Source organism: Hermetia illucens, chromosome 2 (assembly GCF_905115235.1).
Source record: "Hermetia illucens chromosome 2, iHerIll2.2.curated.20191125, whole genome shotgun sequence".
Taxonomy (NCBI): Eukaryota; Metazoa; Arthropoda; class Insecta; order Diptera; family Stratiomyidae; genus Hermetia; species Hermetia illucens.
In genome coordinates this window covers 146,265,402-146,287,684 of record NC_051850.1, presented here as the reverse complement: position 1 = coordinate 146,287,684, position 22,283 = coordinate 146,265,402, and the positions used below count along the sequence as shown (strand labels likewise).

At 43.4% G+C, this 22,283-nt stretch overlaps 1 protein-coding gene across 1 annotated transcript in view; it reads left to right on the top strand.

The window, feature by feature from the left end:
• LOC119649198 (BAI1-associated protein 3) overlaps positions 1-22,283 on the top strand; it is a 303,977-nt gene that overhangs the window by 213,363 nt on the left and 68,331 nt on the right. Inside the window, exon 4 of the mRNA XM_038051237.1 lies at positions 21,089-21,326. Coding sequence (XP_037907165.1) covers positions 21,089-21,326 — 238 coding nt within the window. The remainder of the gene's footprint in view (positions 1-21,088; positions 21,327-22,283) is intronic.

Genomic DNA, 22,283 nt, shown 5'->3' with positions numbered 1-22,283 from the left:
ACACACCCCCCAAATCCGTAGTCTTTCCACTTGAAAATGTTTACGAGGAAACGACAATACATATCACATTCCAGATGTTCATTCAAACGTTGAATTTCTGACTATGGAAATCTATTTTCTTTGTATTTCCTACTAAACAAAAAACCATTCTTCTATTTGGCGTCCACATCTCCATCAACACAAAATGAAAACTTCCCATAGAAAACCTATTATTATTCTTATATATTCTTTTATTCCTGCATTATTCTCGGGAACATCTGACAAAAAAGATATATTGTTCAAATTGCCTGGCATATAACGTCTTTCCTCATCACCCCTCAGTAAATCCCCAAATATATTTGTATCGTGACCTCAGACAGGCATGAAATAAACCACCGGAATAGAAATGGAATGGAATAGACGCAAGGAGAGAGGTGCTAATGCCATTATGTGCGATACCAAACACCATGTAATTCATCAGAATTTGACTTCACCGAAGAAAAGCGAAAAAGTTTTCTTCTTTAGCTTGTGAAAGATGGAAGTGTTTTAAGATGTCAATGAGCCTGATAAGTAAGAAATTACTTTCTCGTAAGAGCATCCCAAAAAATATCCTGTTCCTTTATTTTAGCTTCTTTTTCTTTTCGTCGAAGCGAACAAATGGGAAACATTGACTTATTGGCATTGGATCCCATGAATATGGGGTTGTTTGGAAGTAGCTACGAATTTTTAAGTAATTGTGAGAAAACCTCAGCGTAGGACCACTTACTCCACTGATTTCAAGGCACAGATGGAAAAATCGGTAGAAGCTGGCTGCAATGCAATATTTGGTTTACCTTATTCAAAACGGAAGCTTGAACGAAATTCAATTGTATGGAATGGAAAGCTTCATTTACTTCGAATATTGGTTGCCGATTCACTTTCAAACGGTCGGCGAGTTTTCCAGTTTGCTTCACCTCACCTTCAGTATTGGATTTTCAAATACCTCTTGCTCACCGAAGAGCTGGTAGATGACGTTTGAAATCAACATCAGAGTAAAAATCGATTAGAATTTTACATGAGGAATCCACTCTATACATGATTCATTGAACTCCTTCCGATTCGAATGATTTCTGGTCCTCTAGCTCCACAAGATTTTTATACGTTGAAATGGGTGCCCTCTGGAGTATTGTTGTTGTCTTCCTTTTTTCCTTTTCAGCCTGTTTCGTACCACCGGCATAATACAGTTCTCCCAATGTTTTTTCAGCGTGGTAGTTTTTATTCCCCGAGCAACATGTTTTCCCTGTTTTCATACGAAACTTAATTGTATTTGGTTTCGAACAATCGAGTGTCCTTCAGATCAGAGCAAAAAGTACATTATTTATATAATGTTCGCCTTGATGATGTCGTGTGATAGAAGAAATGTTAGCAAACTATTCCGTAATTTTTGAGGGGGTTGTTAATGGTGTTTTTTTGTACTTTACGTGATTCGTAAACATGGTGGCAGATGATTTGGATTTTAGTTGGAGAAATCATTCGCTATTTTAACTTCTAAGTGAAAAGTTTGTAGGATGAAAGTAGCGGCAAATAGCTCGTCTTCTTCCTTAACGGCTGCGTTGAGCAGTGTATGTATGTATGATCAACATTCTATTGTGTCAACAAGTCGTCTGTACGCGGTTTCCAGGAGAACAAATTCGTTAAAGTCTGCGAGCTTATCAAGATAGAAGAATTATAAAAAGAATGAAGTTGACATATGGCAGAGCTGAGGAAAATATAAACTGGAATATGGGAGAAGGAAAAACTGCATATCTACACAAAGAGCACCGCAAAAACCATGCCCAGAGAGGAATGCTATATTAAGAAGGAATACGGATTAGCATATTAACGATACACTTAGAACTACCACCGTCGAATCCTTCCACAAATGAAAAGGAAATGGAAGGTGGACCATGGACAAACAATTTCCTGACATGGGGTTGCGTTGGTCGTAACGATTTTTCCTAATCCACCCTAAAACAAGTCCGGAAACCGGAAGCTAGACGCTTCAGGTATGAAAGGTTTTGTGTATTTCTTTTATAAAGAGATCTGAGTGTGCATTTGTCCCATTAGTATGTAGCACGTAATATATGCATGTATTATGTGAAAATATCCACTTTCAAGCGATATTGACATTCACAGTCTTGAATTTCTAAAGAAGCGACAGCTTGGCCCTAGCATAACATTGTTAGTAATAGTCCGATTTTCACCAAATTTAGCAGGATCATTTTGTGATTCTAGGGTGAACTTGAGGGTTTCCTGTCAATTACTAAATATTATAGCAATGTACTATTATTAACTTTATTTGAACAGGTATCGGTATGGAAGGTATTTCGGAGCCTAGGCAGCATATAGTGGCAGCCTTCTGACTTTTTTCAGATTTTTCGATTGAGTAGTTTCTGAGAATGGGTTCGTTAAAAAAATTATCACTTTTAATCTCTCGCACTCCCTACTTTTCAAACAAATATCACAACTAAAACCGGCTTCGAAAAGTACTAATCGAGACCTTTAGTTTCATACCTTACATGACTATATTTGACGAAAAAAAAATTTACAACCCCCTTTTCCATGTATGGGGCCCCTCTTAAATTTGTCGTAAAAGGATGTAACTCCCTGTATGGGTGAGGGTTCACAGTTCCTACCTTCTTACCAAATTTGGTGTCAATCGCTACAACCATCTCCGATGCGAATGCGTGTGACGGTGAGACGGACAGACAGACAGTAAACCGATTTTAATATTTTACACAAAACCGTAAAAAGTGATACAAAAGGCGAATATTTGAAACGTGCAATGCCTCTTTACCGAGACGACGACCGTACCTCTACAGTCAATCAAAATACTGGTGACATGGGAAAATCGCTCAATTACGAGGTGTGTGTCTTCGAATGAGAACGCCTTATCAGAAAATTAGAGAGAAAGCAAATCATGGACCACATCTGCTTAGACTAGTTAATAAAACGAGGCATTCCCCGGGACCTTCGCAGCGTTCATGTTTGAAAGAATGTCACCCTCTCCACCCACAGAGCGGCTGTGGTGAGCATTGGTGGGGATTTCATGAGAAGTGAACAATTCTCCTAGCTCTGACTTGCCTCTATGGGTCAAAAAATCACTCACAGTTGACAATTCTCAACGATAAACTTATTCGTAATGTCTGCAAATCAGTTTCTCAATGGAAGCTGAGGGCAATACAGATTGGGCCCCAAAGCTGCAGGAATACTTGATTCGCTGGTTTCCTCTATTACAAGCGAAAATCTATGCGTGGCTGTTGAAGCACTTTGTTTGCTGTTGATATTTTAACATTATTATCTACGACTGTGGATTTCACTGTTTTTCAGTTGCAGTGCCAGGTATATGTAGAGGAATCTGCATCAATTTACATTGTTTTCCTTCGATTCGGCGCTTTTTAATAATCAACTCCGCCAAATTTTCTAGCACATCTGGTGTCATTTCGTCGAAGAGAATATCTTTTATTTCTCCTTCCAGGCTGCTTACAGTTGTTTCAGTTGAAGCTGAATTGAATTAAATTTGCAAAGAAGCGATGAATTTGACCTATTATAACTTGGTTAGTAATAGTGGAATTTCCACCAAATTTCGCAGGATCATGGTCTATGTTATGGGCTACGTTGCAAAATTTCGTGGTGCTAGAATGAACTTAAAGCGGTTTTGTAGTCAATTACTAAAAATTATAGCAATATACAATTACTAACTTTCTTTGAATATATGTAGGCACCATACAGTGGCAGCCCCTTGATTTTTCTTAAATTTTTCGGTTTTTCTTTCATCAGAAGAATTTCCAAACAATGGCTTAACTTCATTCACGACGGGTCCCTGCGTGATGTTACATTCATGGGAATCGTATCTGAAACTACAGCTACAACAGAAAAATTAATACTCCGTCATTCCACAATCGTAATCGTAATATGTGATTTGCTTCCAATTGGTAAAAAATATACCACCAATCATCGCCACTTGTACATATTTATATGGATGCAAAACACAGTCGTTGGTCTTATCATACTCAAAAGTACTTCTGATCTTAATTTTGCCAAAAGATAAAACACACATCGTTTCTTAAGGTCGTACTTTGGTTTTGACAGTAGTTGCAGCACATTTAGTTTTATCCTCGCAACCCATTTCTTCAGTGTCGGCACTGCTGACAGTGCTACTTTTCTCTTGTATGGAAGCCTGTATGCTCGTTGTCCAGTGGAGTAAAGTGAAATGACAGAAGAAATATTCTCACTACTCCAAGGCATCTTTTCATTTGGATTTTTTCAATTTCGCAATTTGCCCTTTCGTGGATGTCTAAGTATTTTTTATTGCGAACTTTGAGTTGCCTGTCTGCCTGTTGCAGATCCAGTGTTTCCAATTGTTTGCAACAATCGTGATCAACCCTGGTTTAATCATTTTATTTAGAAACAAGCGAAACAAATGTACTTTCACCCTAATGTCAACTTACTCTGTTTGAACCTCGGCGAAATACTTCTATTTCGCTTTGACAACTTGGATTTATTTATTTATTTATTTGAAAAGGGCGAAGCCCACCATCAATTTAACCGTGGACTGCATTAAGTGCACAACAACTTTCGGATGCCTAGTTCATGGGCAAACATCCAATGAAAACAAGTCGGAATACTGGGAACTGGCGCTTCGGGTATAAAAGTTTTGTGTTCATCTTATGTGAGAGATTTTCCCATTCGTATATTGCTGAATAAAGTGCCCTAACACACTTCAAGACCCTGATCCAATATGGATTGTTGCGCCAACGATTGTTATTATATTGCTGAAAACCCAAAATATTCCTTCATATTTTTTTTCAAACTTGAAATACGTACATATTCCAGGCGGAGGTATTATTCCCACCCTAAACAAACAAACATTGCCCATTGCCTAGACTACTATACTTATATATGGACGTATATAAATTGATCGTACATATATTTCCGTAATATACATATGTACGGGTAAAGTACGTATATTGAATACCGCTTGTTCAATGTACAAATATATTTATCTGAATTACGCACTACTCCAAATCTTCATTTACATATACATATAAATATATACATATGCATTCTCGAGTAATTAATATTGATAAATAAATGATTAACAAACTAAAACGAGATGTTTCCCTGCGGCCTCCCATTCACGTCAGCTCACTACACTCATACACTTTGTAGAATGCACGAAATTCACACAAAATGTGAACGTTTCACCTTCTATATTTGTTAATAATAGTTGGATTTCCTTCAAACTTCTCAAAGTTATGCATTATGTTATCCATTATGCTAGTGCCAGTTTTGGCATGAAATTAAGGGAGGCGTCCGGCGAAAGTTCTAAAATATGCTAATATACTATTATTAACTTTATTTGTACAGATATCGGAACGGGATGTATTGTGGGCCTAGATTTCGTTTAGATACTTCACTGTTATTTTTTCCATATTTTTCGGGTGAATAGGTTCTGAGAACGAAACCTATTACACTTTTTGAGGGTCATATTTTGAGCCCTTACTCCCCTAAGTAGCGGAAAAAACGAGGAAACGAAGAAGGACTAGATCGTCGGCTCTGCTCATTAAGCCGACGGAAGGCAAGACATTTGCGGAAGTCCTTAGTGAAATCCGCTACAGGATGAAACCCGAGGAGAACGGAGCAGAGGTGTCTTCGATACGGAAAACGAGGAGTGGTGGAGTTCTCGTCGAACTGGGCCCAAAGACGACCGACAAGAGCACGTTCTGCGAAGCGGTCAAGGGGCTATTGGGGGAGAAGGCCCTTGTTTCCAGCCTAGAACCCATGTGCTCTCTGGAAATACGGGATCTTGACTGCCTCACAGAAAAGGTCGAAGTAGAGGAGGCGCTAAAGCGTGAATGTCCAGAGGTAACCAATGCCCGGGTAGGTATTACCTCTGTAAATGCTCGAGGCCAAAAACTTGCCGTGGTGGATGTCCCCGAGCAATATGCGAGGAAACTCCTTAACAGCGGGAGAATCAAAATCGGATGGGTAGTATGCAGGGTACGAATGCGGATAGTCCCCACCAAGTGCTACAGGTGTCTGGACTATGGACACACATCAGCAGCTTGCAAGGGTCCGGACAGGAGGACAGCATGCCGGAGATGCGGCCAAGCGGGTCATCAAGCGAAGACTTGCAAGGAAAGCGAGAGTTGTGTTCTCTGCAGGGATCGTGGCGCATCTGGCGAGAGCGTCGCACACACTGCGGGTTCGGGACGGTGTCCGATCTTCAGGGCGGAATTGGAGAGGGCTAGGGTGCGAACGCCATGATCCGCATTTTGCAAATTAACATGCACCGGAGTGCAACCGCTCACCAGTTGCTAGCGCAGTTCGCTGCGGAAGTAAATGCTGATCTAGTGCTGATTAGCGAGCAATACCGAAACAAGGACCCGTCCTCATGGTATCTCGACTTATCGGGCACCGCTGCCATCTGGGTTCGGGACGACGTTCGACTTCGTGTTCTTGCCGAAGGCCGGGGGGACGGATTTGCCTGGATCCGGTGTTTAGGGATAACGTTTTTTAGCGTTTACCTGACGCCGAATGAGTCGATTCCGGACTTTCAACGCCGGCTTGATGCTCTGGAGGACGCCGTTTCGAACACGGAGGGACGAATCCTGGTTGGCGGTGATTTTAATGCCAGGGCTCTTGAATGGGGCATGCCTCAATCAGACTCCAGAGGGAAACGGATTCTGGAAATGGCGGCGAGAACCGGGCTCGTAATTTTAAACACCGGATCCACGCCAACGTTTCGGCGCTCAGGTTGTGAAGGAAGCATTCCCGACATAACTTTTGCGTCGGAATCTCTGGCATCATCGGTGGACGGGTGGCGAGTCCTAGAAGATTTCTCGGCAAGTGATCATCAGTACATTGCGTTCGAAGTGTTTGACGCTACTTGCTGGCGAGCACCAACACGACGTTCCCCCTGCGTGTGGAATGTCGCGAAGGTGAACATCGGAAGGTTCGTTGAAGCTCTTGGAGCAGGTAGGGCCGCGCTGGGGGGCACTCCGGGGGGTGGTGGTGTCGCAGCTGACACCGTCGTAAATTCAGTGATGAATCTGATAACGACGGCGTGTGAGGCTTCCATGCCCCGGAGAGGCCCCAGGCGCGACAAGCCTTCTATGTACTGGTGGACGGCGGAAATTGCCGACCTACGGAAGGAGTGTCATAAGCTCCGCCGTTTGGCACAACGTTTGTACGCCAACGAGGAGGCATGTGCCATAAAGGCACAATATAGATCAGCAAAAAGGAGACTCCGCAGCGCTATAAATAAAAGCAAAGCTCGCGGCTGGCAAAATCTTATTAATGAGGTGAATGATGACCCGTGGGGACTTGGCTATAAGCTTGTCACTCGGAAAATCGGGGCTCTGCGGAAGCCCTGCATACTGAGCACCGACCAGATGGACCGCATTGTGCGGGCATTGTTCCCCAGACACCCTGTACGGCTTGATGTAAACAGGGCGGAAAGCGTCGTGGATTGCCCCCTTTTCACAATGGGAGAACTCGAAGAAGCGGTTCTCACTATGAAAAACAGGAAGGCGCCAGGTCCTGAGGGCATCCCGGCGGAAGTTTACAAACTGGTGTTCCGCCAACGGCCAGAATTGCTCCTCGAAGCGTTCAACGCGTGCTTGAAGGAGGGCATTTTTCCTTCTCGCTGGAAAGTGGCCAGACTCGCGTTGATCCGTAAGGGTAAAGGAGATCCGGAGCTCCCGTCTGCATACCGACCGCTGTGTATGCTTGACACGGCCGGAAAAGTGCTCGAGAAGCTCATCAGGGGTAGACTCGCTGAAGCGATCCGTGCTGCCGGGGACTTATCCGCAAGGCAGTTCGGGTTTAGAACAGGGAAATCTACAGTGGATGCTGTTATGGAGGTCGTAGATGCGTTTAATCGAGCCGGGGCACACAGCCGCCGATCTCGACGGATAGTGCTCCTCATAACGCTTGATGCCAGAAATGCCTTCAATTCCGTGAGATGGACAGATATGCTGGGCACACTAGAGAACTCCTTTCACGTGCCAAGCTATCTCTTGCGGATATTGAGGGATTATCTGAAAGACCGCTCCCTTTTCTATGAGACGCTAGAGGGCCAGAGGAGGATGGAAATCACGTCGGGAGTAGCACAGGGATCCATCCTAGGGCCGGACCTCTGGAACGCTTCCTACGATAGTCTGCTGAGACTCGATATGCCTGAAGAGTCGCGCCTGGTCGGTTATGCAGACGACGTTGCGGCACTTGTTGCCGGACGCACTGTTGAACAGGCGCAAAGCAGACTTGGCATATTGATGCGACGGGTAAGCGGATGGATGACTGCTCACGGTTTCAACCTTGCGCTGGAAAAAACCGAAGTAGTCATCCTGACCAGAAGAAGAATCCCGACCTTGCGTCCCATATCGATCGGCGAGTTGACTATAGAGTCAAAACCAACGGTTAAATACCTTGGTTTAATGCTCGACTTGAAGATGAGCTTCTTCGAGCAAATCAAAGCAGCCGCGGACAGGGCTGCAGCAGGAGTCGCGGCCTTGAGTCGGCTAATGGCGAATGTCGGCGGCCCTATATCAACTAGGAGACGTCTCCTCATGGGAGCAACGCAGTCCGTCCTTCTCTATGGTGCGGAGGTATGGGCTGATGCCCTTGACAAGGAGGTGCATCGTAAACGCCTCGCTCAAGTGCAGAGGCGGGGAGCTTTGCGAGTGGCGTCTGCTTATCGCACTGTCTCCGAACCGGCTGTGATGGTGATTGCGGGAGTGATCCCCGTTGCCCTCCTTGCCAAGGAGCGCAAAGCTATCTATCGCCGTAAGGGCGAAAACTTAAGAGAAGTGGTTGCCCGTGAAGAACGTCAACGCACCCTTAACGAGTGGCAACTTTCTTGGCAAAATGAGCCAAGGGGCAAGTGGACTGCGCGGCTCATCGACAAATTAGACCCGTGGTTGAACAGAAAGCACGGTGAGATTGATTACTTCCTTACCCAACTTCTAAGTGGGCATGGAGGTTTTCAGTCTTACCTGCACAGGGTTGGGAAGGCGCGATCTCCTGACTGTGTGTTCTGCAATAGAGTGGCGGATGACGCTGAACACACCTTTTTCTCTTGCGAGAGGTGGGACGGCCTCCGCCAGCAGCTTTATGCAGACACAGGGGAGCTCTCTCCAGACAACATTGTCAGAGAGATGCTGAAGAGCGCTGGCAGCTGGAATCGTATTGCGCATTATGTTCGGGCTCTTCTTACTACGAAGAAGATTGAACTCGACCGGCAGAGGGATCGGACGGTAAGGGGTTCCCTGAACTAACAACTCCCTTCCTCCCCTCCCCTCCCGTTGGTGAAAGGAATTCCCTGACTTGAAGGGTCCCAAAGCCGGGAGAGCGGGAGGGCTAGCCCGAAGTAATGTGTCAAACGGTTCCAGGCTAATTCTCTGATGACGGGGAGGTGTTTAGTTGGTAGTCCGCCAGCGTGCTGTTGCGGGAGTCCAACACTCTGTGCGTAAACGCATTCACCTACCCTACTCCCAAAAAAAAAAAACTCCCCTAAGTTTTACTCAAGGTTAAAAAATGAAAATGAGCCAATTTCGAAAAGTGCTAATTGAACCTTTTTTTGATACCCCATACACGACCATATTCTGCGAAAAAAATATTTGCACCACCGTTTCGCATGTATGGGGAGCCCCTCTTAAATTCAATACAAAATAGCGTCACTTGCTGTATGTAAAAGGAACACCACGGACCACACGCTCTCACCAATTTTTGTGACAATCAGTCTAGCTGTTTCCGAATAAATCGGGTGTGACAGACAGACAGACATCGAATCGATTCTGATAAGGTGCTGTTTCACACAAAACCTTAAAAAGGAATAGACGGTTTCGTCCAAGAAGTAGGGAAAATGAATAAATATAAGCGGAAAACAATACCAGGATGCTGCTTTTTGGTCGCGCTGCTCACAAGTTAGAGAGGAGGTAGCGTTTGATGAGTTATGCGCCCATCTTGAATAAAGTGTCTAGCCTTTTTCTGCTTTTTAAATTTCATCTTCATATTGAATAACATCTCAAAAGATGCTATCGTATTTTGTACCACCTTTTTGGTCCCCTGAGCTTTACTCTTTTGGGTCTATCTCTTTCATTACTCTGCTGCCGTAATCATTTGAATATGCACGTTTTTGAAGTCCTTTACTTTTTATAAAGTTTTCTCCACTCTTCGTAATTTGTCTCATTCTTCAGAAAACGAAAAAATATCAAGGTGCTTCCTTTTTTACCTTGATAACTATCACGACCATTTATCGTGCATATCACCATTTTCATTTTTCCTTAAAAGTTGTCTTAAACGCCGTTGATAGAAAAATTTAAACCACAAATTTTAACACTTCTCAATAAAATATTCCCAACGATTTTCAAACCGAAGCGGCTTACTCGATAATCATGATCCAAATAACGACATGATTTTCGGTTGCTATTACCTTGTCTAGTCTGTGTACACTGCAATACCCCCAGTATTTGACCGATCTAGCGGCTTTAAAATCAATCAAAACAAAAAAAATCGGTTTACTGTCTGTCTGCCTGTCCAGCTGTCTGTCTTTTTTTTATGCGTTGCAAGGTGGAAAGGTTCAAAACCTACCGCTGGCTTCTGCCATACAGTTATGTGAGACTTTTACGTACTAAGATCACCTCCATCTTCTTCGCTTGCCCCGCGGGGCTGCCATTTCGGTATTACGTCTCCGGGCAGGATCAGTTACGAGCTGCGCCTCCTGTCGGTATTTGTAACTTTCCTCCGAAGCTTCTGCCTCCACAGCAGATTGTGGTTCGCCTTCATAAATTTTTCCACCGCCCTCCAAGATGTTTCAGGGGCTAGCATGGCGTCAATTTCCGCCTCCGCTCTGTGCACGGCGAACCGCGAGCAGTTAAAAACAATATGCTCCGCATCCTCCGGAATCATCACGCATGTTGGGCAATACTGGGAGTCGTCTCGCCCGAAGTGATAAAGTTATACACGATACCCTCCGCGTGCGCCGTCCGAATTGAGTTAGGTGGTAACCGTGCCTTCGTTTGATCCATTTAAAGACATCTGGAATAATCCTGTGTGTTCAGGGTTCTTTAGGTAAATCATCCCATCATTTTTGCCATTCCAAAATAGATTCAACTCGTGCCAATTGCCGACGAGAGGTATAGGACTCCCTGACTGCGTATGATGGTTCATAGAGGCGTCGACCCTCGTTCGCCAAGATGTCGATGGGGACCGTGCCTGCTATCACACAGGCTGCTTCGTCTGATGTTGTACGGTAAGCGCAAGACATTCGCAATGCACTTAATCGGTATGGGGCTGCCTAGGATCACCTATATTTGGTAACATCCAACACCACTCCTGAAGCTTTGGTTGATAAATTTTCAAAATGCAACTTGAATTTCAGTCTTCGGTTAACCAAGACTCCTAGGTATTTCAGCGTTGGCTGCGACTGTATGATCTGTTCACCAATCCTGATTTTTATCGACGTTTGCTTCTTTCACATGGTAATCAAAACTACTTCGGTTTTATTCTCCGCGAGCGTCAGACCAGCTTCCTCTAGCCAAGACCTGATTTCAAAAAATGCCTCACTTGTGAGTACCTCGATCCCATCAATATCTTGTGCCACGATAGTCACTCCAATGTTGTTTGCGAAGCCAATGATTATCACTTCTTTCTTTGCAACTTTAAAATTCCGTCATACATTAATATCCACAGGGGAGGACTGGGGACTGATCCTTGTGGAACCCCGCAGATTGGAGTATACGTCTTAGGTCCATCGTCTGAACCGTTACACAATATCCTCACCCGGAGAAATTCCGTGACTATGTACACACAATTTGGCTAGAGCCACAATTATTTTGCTTCATTTTGCCATACTGAAAGCATTCTTCACTTCAAGAGTAACTACTGCGCAAGATTTATTCGCCTCCATTGCTTTTTCCGAAATTTCCGTCACCGTGCTGCTGATCGCATTGACAGTAGATCTTGCCGTTCGGAATCCGAACTGCCTGTTTGAGAGCCCACCCTCCTTTTCTGTGATTGGTTCGATCCTGTTGAAGATGACCTGTTCGAAAACTTTGCGGATGCCGTTTAGTAGGCATGTAGGCCTATAAGACGAAGGATCACCCAAAGATTTATTTGGTTTCGGGATTAGCACAAGCTTCTGTTTCCTCCAATCTTCCGGGAAAATCCCATCTATGAGACACGTCGTAAATATTTCAGCGAACCACCTTGGAACTGTTTCAAAGGCCACTGTCAACGCTTTATTTGGAATGCTGTCTAAACCTGGGGCTTTATTTTCGGCAATCTTCTTCGCGGCTTCCAGTGGTTACCTCGGGAATTTCGTCGGGATCTATCTGGACAATGGGTAAGTTCGATTCACTTGAAACTTGTGAGAAGAGAGTGCTAATGATATCCTGGAGCAAATCAGGGTTGGTGATCGGCGTGAGCGCTTTCCCTTGATTGATGCCATAACTGCCTTGTATGCACCTCCCAATGGGTTGAAGTCCGCTTCCTAGAATAACCTCTTGAAGTGTTCAGTTTTCCTTCTAGAGATGGCTGTTGGCAGTTCATTCAGAATGCCAATCATCGCGTTGAGCATCTGCAGGAATTCTTGCGATTTGCTGGCTCGTTTCTGAGCATTTTTCGTCGACATGACCCTAACGAAGCTTGAACAGGTTTTAGGGTGATCGTTGCTCCCAGAATTAACGCACTTGCGTCTGCTGCGATGTTTTGCAGCATTCACCCGGACCGTGAACCTGGTTACACTTGACGCAGCGGTAGGTTTAGTGGCAGTTGGTTGTCACATGACTCACACGCTGGCAATTCTTGCATTGCAATAACTGTTTGTTTTTAATTTGTTCGAAGCGAATAATGGGATCCTCAATGCCAACATATATGATTCTTCGGAGAACGTTGAATCAAATGTGACCAGCCAGATGTCCAACTGGATACTTATCGGTTTTGCCTTTGCGCCTTCAGTTCCTCAGCGATTTCTTAAGTAGAGAAAATGGAATCAAGGTCTCCGAAGATAAGACTGGTTGTCTTTTCGGAGGGAAAGGTGTGAAGGTGGTGGAGGATTTTCCTGGTCGTAGCCTTCGGTGGTCTTCGTAATGATTTGATAAGAATTACCTGACTTTTTAATTAAGTAATTATAGGGAAGGGCGCGAGAAATGTTCTGCTTATTTAAAATCATTCAGAGGTTCTATGATAACGAGTGGTGACATTTTTTGACCTACCTCCTTGTTTTTAGTTGCCGGCGATTGTGTTGCTGGCGTTTGTGTTGTTGTCCTTCTTCCATAATTTCTGGCTGACGTTGCTGAGTTCCTTGTATCGTTTGTGTGTCTTCCTGGGACTTGTTTCGTGAGAGCGCCTCATTGAATTTCCTTATGAAGCGCAAGTTTTGCTCCTTCGTCAGTACTAGCTCCTTCTTGACTGCTGTGGGTTCATTTAGAATTTCCCTGGAGTCGTGTGTTGACTGGGACTCATTGTCTATTCCGACTATTAACTCCGATTTGTATTCGGACTCAAGTACTTCAAGTAGGGGGTTACTGCGGCGTTTTTTGTCGGTCCCTATCTAGAAGTCGCCTCCGCGCGAGCTTATTTTGCCTGTTGTTTTTTTAGCGTTCACTGTTACTAGGCGGTAAAATTTTAATAGGTCAGGTTCACGTTACGCCAAATACACTACTAGAATACCGCGCCATTACACTGCTAAAATACTCCAGTCACTTTCTCTAGTTAATGTTTTGCTTGCTTTTCGCGATTTGTATGGACAAACTCACTTTATAAACATTATTCGAAAATTTCAGTATGTGATGGGTTCTGCGACCTTACCCTTGTTGAAAGTCCTAAGAGTAAAAATGAGAATTCGTTCACGACAAGATACAGCCCACTTGGTGGTAATATGCGTCGGATAGATTTAGCAGAATTCACTTTCTTCATTTAAATTATCTTAACCTTTGTTCCTAATAATATCGCCGATGATCTTAAGTGAAGCCTTCATGTCCTTCACTTCCATTTGAATTACTCAGAAACGCAGAGTGCGCGGCATGAAGTTGAGGACGTAGAAAGAAGAAGCCATATTGTACACTTTACTTTCCCTTTGAACTCCTGCTTCACTGTGGTAAAATCTAAGGGAAATTCGAATTCTAAGAAGTAAGGATTCAAGTTGTCCATGTTGTTTGTTTTTCAAGGGATATTCAATGCTGATCAAAAGTAAAGGGAGTGCGCAGGAGTGTCCTTTTTGTTCTGTTATAGGGAAGCAACAGAGCCACTGACAGTTAGAGTGCGGTTCCCGTCGAGGGTTGTTGTACGCTGATATGGCTTAAAAAGATTCTAGTTATGGTGGAGCCATCAAAAATGATAACGCCGGTCGAAATTCCCTTATATTAACCGATGGCCCAACCATTTTCTGGAAACCACAGCCCTAGTCAATTTTTCAGATGCAAGTCTATGATAAAATATATATGATCATTATTATTAAGGATAAAGAAGTGGTTTCCAGGTAGGAGGTCCTGTCTGAATAAGTGATGAACATAATTTTTTGGTCATTATTTTTCGCGCTAATTTTAGACAATCTCAACGATCATAGCCTGACTGGTCATTCTACTTTTCTTGTCTGCACTAATGGGCAGAGCATCGAAAGTGTTGATCGCATTGCCGAAGCTGCGGAGAAGGAAGGGAAACCCTCATGCACTTTCTCTGCGATTGCCCGGCTCTGGCTCGAGTCAGGCTGCGGACACTGGGTAAACCATTCTTTGGGGACCTCAGTGAGATTTCTAGTTACAGGGTCGGAGAGCTGCTTTCCTTCGTGAATGCTACGGGCTGGCTCTGAAGATCCGAGCCAGCTGGACTCCGCTTCCCTGTTCCTATAACAACAGTCACGGTCTTAGGAGTTTGTGGCATCAAAACGGCGCACCAAAGCGCTAATTGGGCTCCTCGGAGCGGCCACTGATACCTACCTACCTACCATATCTAGCAAGCGTGGCTTCCGCATGGCACTGAACTAGATGGCACTCGCCGCATTAATACCCGAGATCCGTCTTCGTTGGGTTGTCTAAAATCTGAAGATACAGTTATGTCGATACCAATATCCAGTTGATGCTGTTTTGGGCTAAGGCTCTTTCTGTTTTGTCATATGGGAGCACTACATGGAAAGGGACCACCATTGTTACTCAAAAGCAGCGCACACAATTGCTTCTGGGTGAGCTGATCAAAGGGTGGAAGCGGTAGTGAATAGATCACGCATTAAGGAGGGGTGGTAACAATATTGCTAGCTACGCCATCCGGGCTAAGTAAGCAAGCGCGGACAGACATGCGTGGTGTATTTTTAGGCATCAACTCAAGAGTAGGGAGGCTCTAGTGCGGCCCCACATCCATCTGAAGTGGGCGGTTAATATTTGTGATATCTTTGAGACCTTCAAGTTTTCCGCTGAAGACCTGTTCCTGTCCTAACTCGGCTGCAGAATGGTTGGAAACTAATCTCTTTGATGTGATTGGGATAATGGATAGTCATGAGTTCGATCCATATTAGGCATGTGCCTCTGGTTCCACTGCTCGTGTAAACATAATTATTGGTATATTTTTCCCGCTGCTGTAGATTGTATAATCCGCGTATTTATGTATATATATTTATCAACCTAAAAAAAGGATTAAAAGCAAAGCTTTGGCTGATATTACATATGAGACGTTTTCATAAATTTAATGCAAATCATTCTATTATATTTTACCTTGACAGAAAGCTTTCCCGTTGTATTGTTTTAATTGAGTAGGCGAAATTCTGGGATTCATTTAATTTCTGAAAACTAATTTCAGCAAGCATTATACATTTTTTACAGCTGAGCAGAACAAATCCACCTCTAAAATATACTCAGAAAAAGGTTTAAGGGAGGCGGTTCAAAATACCCTGGAGTTTATTCCAAAAGACAAAATAATACCATTCTTTACAAACCGTAATCCATGGACAGAAGACCATACTGTCGTTCACAATACCCCCATCACCATTGTTTACAGCTCTTTTTACATAAATATTGTCTTTCTACTTATAGCTCGGAAAACACCAACCAGCTTGACGATTTTCATATTACTTTTTCAAAAACAACATGCCACCCAATTTCGTTGACGTTTGAAGGATTCAAAGCAAATAATCTGTAGATTTTTGTGTACGCTGACCATACACGAATTTCATTAGTTATCCTTTATAAGCCACATTCAAGCACATACATCCTCATATAATCGCTATTGTTCCCTTCTCAACATACAGGGCCCGAGGGGCTTTGTTGGACATAAAGTGATTTAGTTAGTTGCATCCATCTATCTCGTGCAGAATATGGAATGAACGAAAATACAATATAAAATCTTCTCGTCAGCAAGGATGTTCTTTTGTCCAGTAGATTTTGGGGGTTTTCCTCTCAGTAGGGCTCTGTAATCAACGATATAATCAAACGAGAAGTGTAATATATGCGGAGATGAGGTGCTGCTGGCTTTATTTACCAGTTGTATAGGATATGGAACAGAAGCAAGGTTGGGGTAGGTGTTTTGCGGATCCTTGGGAAATGTCATGTTTTCCTGGCAACCAGTGTTATTAAAAGCCACAAGCTTCAAACTGTTGATCTGTTTAATTTACTCATGATGGCTTAATTTGGTACTCTCAACACGTTGCTGCATCGTCGAACGGGAGCACAAATGGAATCATGACTTTGTAAATGATTCTCATCACTAAATTTTGTCCTTTACCTTTCTATCCTCTGAAATGGAAATTTCGAAGTAGAGCAATTTGTTCTCTAGATTGTACTTTCCCATTACCTTATCTTAGTTTCTTGATCTTTCTTTTCAAGTTTAGGTTACAAGTTTGATTTCGATTCTAATAGACACAAAGCCTGAATTCATTGGGGAACGAATTTTAGCTTCAAACATTTTGCTCACATCTATATAGTATGGATCACGTGATTATATTAATCTTTATGTGCACAGCTACTTGATTGGATTTGAGCCAATGTATTAAATGGAGAAATAGGAGGTCAGACCTACCAGTTTAGTGATGACTATTACCGGCTGCATATTGGAGGTGACATGGGGAAAACTGATGGCGCATATGCCACATTATCTAATCAATCTTTGCCTGCTTTTTCGGAAATTGAAATCGAATGAAATCTGCAATACGGCGAAAACATAATCGGTATATCCGCTATTGAATGATAGAAGTGCTGTTACGGACGACGTACCTTCTACATAATCCTCAGGCACTGTAACTTATATGGAAAATTTGGCGACCTGCTGTGAGGTCCATCACTTCCATATGATCGTTGGTGTAGACGCAAATATAAACCACAGTAAGTGTGGAGGTACCAACAGCAAAAGAAAGGGTGAGAATCTTTACAAATTTGAGTGGTAATACATAGCAAGTATCGTGAACCATTCTTTACCAATGGGGGTGGAGAGAAATAATTGATATTTGCCGTTTTTCTATTCAAATTGTTCTCAATGCATCACCGTGGTATATAGGTGATAAGCGTCATGTATATCAAGTCCCACGCAGCGCTGCTTGGGACCCCTACCACAAAAATCTCACAATTAAGATGGCGTGGGTGAAAAGGGTTGCTAAAACCAGTTAAGTTATTACGTTTGTAAAGGACGTTGTTAACAACATCGGTCGACATAAAGTGATTGCCATCCGTTTTGAAGATAATCGTAGGCTAACAAGGAAACTACAGCAAACTGAATGTAATTGATGAAAGCATACCTTTCCTAACCTACGACAAGAAACATGCCGAATATTTAACAGCGCAAAAACGTAGAAGATAGTAGAAAATAGGGCAGAGGGGAGAATTTCCCCTGGGCCCAGAGTGTTCTCGGCAGCCCGGAATACAAATTTTAAAGCAAGTCGGGAAACCGGAAGTTCGGCGTTTCAGATATAAAAGGTTTTGTGTTTCCCTATGTGAGGCAGCATAACGCAGTTCTCCATAGCTGATAGCATTCAACCGAGATATTTAAGTCGCTTTTAAGCCGGCGCGGGGGGAGGGGGGGGGGCGAGGGTTAATTAGAAAGCGGACTGGCGGTCGTCGATATCGTTCGACTGCAGTGCTTCGGTGGTGAATAACTTGGCTACCGTGGCATATAATCCTGCAAGTGATTTGAATTTGGAGAAGGAGGTGTTCAAACGTAGTACTACCTTACCGAGAACACAGATAACAAGACCAAACATAGATGAAATGGTGGCAGATCGCTGGACGACAAAAACGATGATGCGTGACAGCAGTAGGTGCTCAAGCACCAAGAAAGCGTCCAATTCAGAAGGAGTTCTGACACTGTCCGAATTCGAGGAAATGTTAACGATGCTCTTGACGCAAGGGGACAAAGTCCACAGGTGATAGCTGGTGTCTTCAAAGGTTGGGCTCTTGACGTGAATAGCAGAGAATCAAATCCAAGAGGCGCACTTTATTAGAAGCTTTTCTGCAATTTAATATAGTTTTGACCAACGAAGTTGTTGTATAAACTTTTCGGGAAGAAGGGTCTGGCTCGGTTGCAGGCCTGAACAGCCCTACACTGGCGCATGGACGAAAGTTACACCCACTGCGATCACCAGACAATCTACTTTAGGCTAAGTGTGGAACCGTGGAGCAGAGAACCATCACGCTCGAAACCGAGGAAGATTTCAGGCTAGTCTGCAAAAGTTTTGGATGAGAAGACCTTCATAGAGGTGTAGTTAGATCAACCTGATAAAGCAGGCGCCTCTATGGAAAGAGCTGTCCATGTGGCCCAATGCATTATCAAAGCATGTGGTGAATCTATGCTTAGAAGATATTCATTCCCCAGTAGAAGACCAAACTACTGTTGGAATGATAAACCTAGTCAGCCTTTGATCAGCCTGGCACAGAGGCAGAAGAACGGCTCAGAGGGCGATAGGCAGAATCTATGAGGGGCAAAAGGAGAGCACCTATTAGGAAGCCCGCAAAACCCTCAACATCAATATTTAGCGGAACTAAAAGAAAGACTTTAAGGAGTTCTACTCGGAAGCGGACGTAAATCCGTAGGAAGATCATAATGGGACAATGTTGCGGGCGTTCATTTCCGCAGATCACGTGTCCAACCCTCTTGCTAAACATCATTAATGGGTTATTCCACCAGCAATAGAAGGGCACTGACACATTCCAGTGACCTCTGAATGTGATGGCAATTCTGCCACCGGAGACGAGCTGCTGGACATCTACGGTAGAATGGGAGACAACAAAGCCCCGGGACTGAACAGAGTTCCGAATGCCCTTAAGCTGAAATCAAGACCGGATATGTTCTTTGAGTTGTTCGTTTCCAGCAGCATGGAAGGGCGGAAGTCTAGCAAACCTCCAGGTGAAGCATCCTCATACATACGTACATCCCCATATGTCTTTTGGGCACTGTGGGGACAATGTTAGTGCGGTTAATGTATTGAGGCTTATAAGAGCCTTTTAAATTTGGCAGTATGTGTTCCGTAAAGTCAAATCAACCATTCATGCCATCAAATTGATTACTGGCTTGGCTGAAGATGCAATTCATGGAAAGGGTGGCACCAGCAAATATTGCGTGGTAATAACCCTGGACGTGAAAAATGCATTCAATTTGGCCAATTGAACTCTAATACGGAAATCCCTGCCGATGATTGGTATTCCTACCCATCTCGCTACTATCGCAGGTAGTTCTTTCGCTGAAAGGAGGCTTGGTTGTGACATCGATGACAAACCCAAGAGTATGTTGTTTCCGCGGGTGTCGCGCAGGGCTCCGTATTGGGCCCACTACTATGGAATATCATGTACTTGATCTCTCTCCTTCTGGAGGAAGCGAAGATGGTGGGCTATGCTGACAGCATAGCACTGCTCGTGGTCGCAATGCATCATGAAGATGCTAAATTATCCTCAGACGAAGGAAGCCATCACGGGTTGGTTAGAGAACTCTGGTCTGACATTTGAGGAAGAAAAGACGGAAGCGGTCCTCATCACTAAGCCCCGAAAGATCAGAACTTCCAAGCCGACCATCAAATACTTGCTTATGATGATAGACAGGAAGCTCAGTTATAGTCAAAACGTGTAGAAAATTTGCGACAAAGCATCCACTGTAAGTATGGCTCTGGCAAGGATAATGCCGGACATGGGAGGGCTACGGTATACCTCTAAATGGCTTATAGCCAGAATGGTGCGCTCGATCATTCTCTATGCGAACCTAGTTTAGGGAGAAGTGTTGCAGATGTCAATTAACGCTAATAAACTGCGTGCAGTCTACATGAGGATAACCGTATGGGTTAGCTCTGCCTTCAAGATTGTCTCAGATGATGTGGCGTTCATCATCTTGGGAATGATACCGATTGACACTTTGACAGATGAGATGGCGATCATATACAATGCGAAGCCAATACCTCCCTTATCGCAGACGAAAAACGCTGAGAGGTAGGGATCAGCAAATAGATGGCAAGAGCAGAGTGAGATCAACTATAATCTTACTCCGTTTCTTCCGGGGTATGGACGATACCGCCAATACCTGCATAGGTTTAAACAGGACACCTCACCCGGCTGTCAAAACTGCAATGGAGTCCCAGAGGGTAAAAATCCCATACGTTGACGTGCCCAGGACAGTGTCTTATGAAGATTTTCACCTCTTCAAAAACAAGAAAAAGGACTGTCAGGCAGAGAGACGGACGTACAAACAGACAGTAAACTGATTTTAATTAGGTTTTATTTTACACAAAACTTTAAAAACCAGGTTTCCGTTTCAATTGATATGAAGGTATATATCATTTTCCTTGAGTATTTATTGAATTAAACTTCCAACACTTTTATAGGGGCTGCATGTGACTATATAATTATCGTCTGTATTTTGATGCTCACGAAATTACAAACTGCTCAAAGCAAACACGTCAAAACTTTGAATTGTTGCCGTACTTGAAAATATTTAATTTCAAACTTGTGCTTTCTCATCACATTTCCATGACTTAGCCCTTATTTCCGGACGAGGCCTTACATTGCATAACTTTGTTTGTTTACACAAACTCTATGTAGAATCTTTAAGGACCTACTTTTACTTCTACCTTAGTTCGTCGAGCATCTTATTTTCATAATGTCCTGCTTTTCTCTTATATTTACAGAGTGCAAGAAACAGATGGCTCGTATTTTGAGAGCTTTACGGCCCTGGCGTGGAAACGTGAGAATCGACGAATGTCCGCGGTACGTGCCGCGGAGACACGTGCAGAAACTTTATCGGAAAATGAGAGGGAGCCTCAGTGCGATGAGTTTTTGGATCGTATGGAGGAAAAGGAAAAACTCTACGTCGAGGTTCTGCACACAATTGCCAATACAGTTGGAGCCCCGGCACCCGGTGGACAGGTATGTGGAGTATCTTCTTTTGTATGTACTTGAACTTATGTAGCATGTGCATATGTACATGCGAATATTTTGTACAGAATTCTGTTCTAAGGACTTCCTTATTTTCTTGTTACCCAATCAACTTTGTTAAGTGTTGGAGTTTTCCTCTTGTCATCTATAAAGTAGAATATTTACATACTTTTTATATGGGCTCATGTGAGAAGCTCTGGGAAATACCAGTTGGTCTATTTTTTGTTATTTTTCAAGTATGACATGCGAATTTTTACATTTATTCATGCATATGTAAATCGAAGAAAAATATAAAGTGCGTTGAGGGGACGATATTTGAATGAAGGTGAATTAAAGACCCAAGGGCTTCCCACTGCTGATAGAATTATGCACCGTAAATAGCCCATCTATAGTATCACATATGCAAAGAACAGAGAATTCTGAAGAATTCAGATATTCCGCAGGTTGACTAGCAAGTTATTGCCGATTACCTAGAATATGTTAAAGCATTCATTCAAAGTGAGACACATTAAAAAAAGTATTTGATGATCAAATTAAGAATTTGGCCATTTTCCTTTGCACTTAGCTGAATATTTATTTTATTCTGCAAATATGCATATTTTTCTCCTCCTCGAAATTGTGTTTCTCGTCTCACACACTGGAGGTGTCATAGAATCCTCCTTAACAGAACCCCGGTCCCAGAAATAACCGTCACCTTGATCGTTATTGTCCTTCTGGATTCTGTAAATTTCCTTTCTTTTCGTCACCTCTAATTTCCTTGTATCCCTTATGTGCTTCGTTCGCTTATTTTGGGTATTCCTTGGAAGTGGTTTTGTCCGGCAAGGCGATGTCCGTTACCTTCGACCTGAAGTATATCGGCTCCTCTTATCCGCTGCATTGGCCTCAGTCAGATGCCCACCATGCTTCCACCTTCCTTCTCGTCGCTCCTATGCAATGAGCGTGCAATAT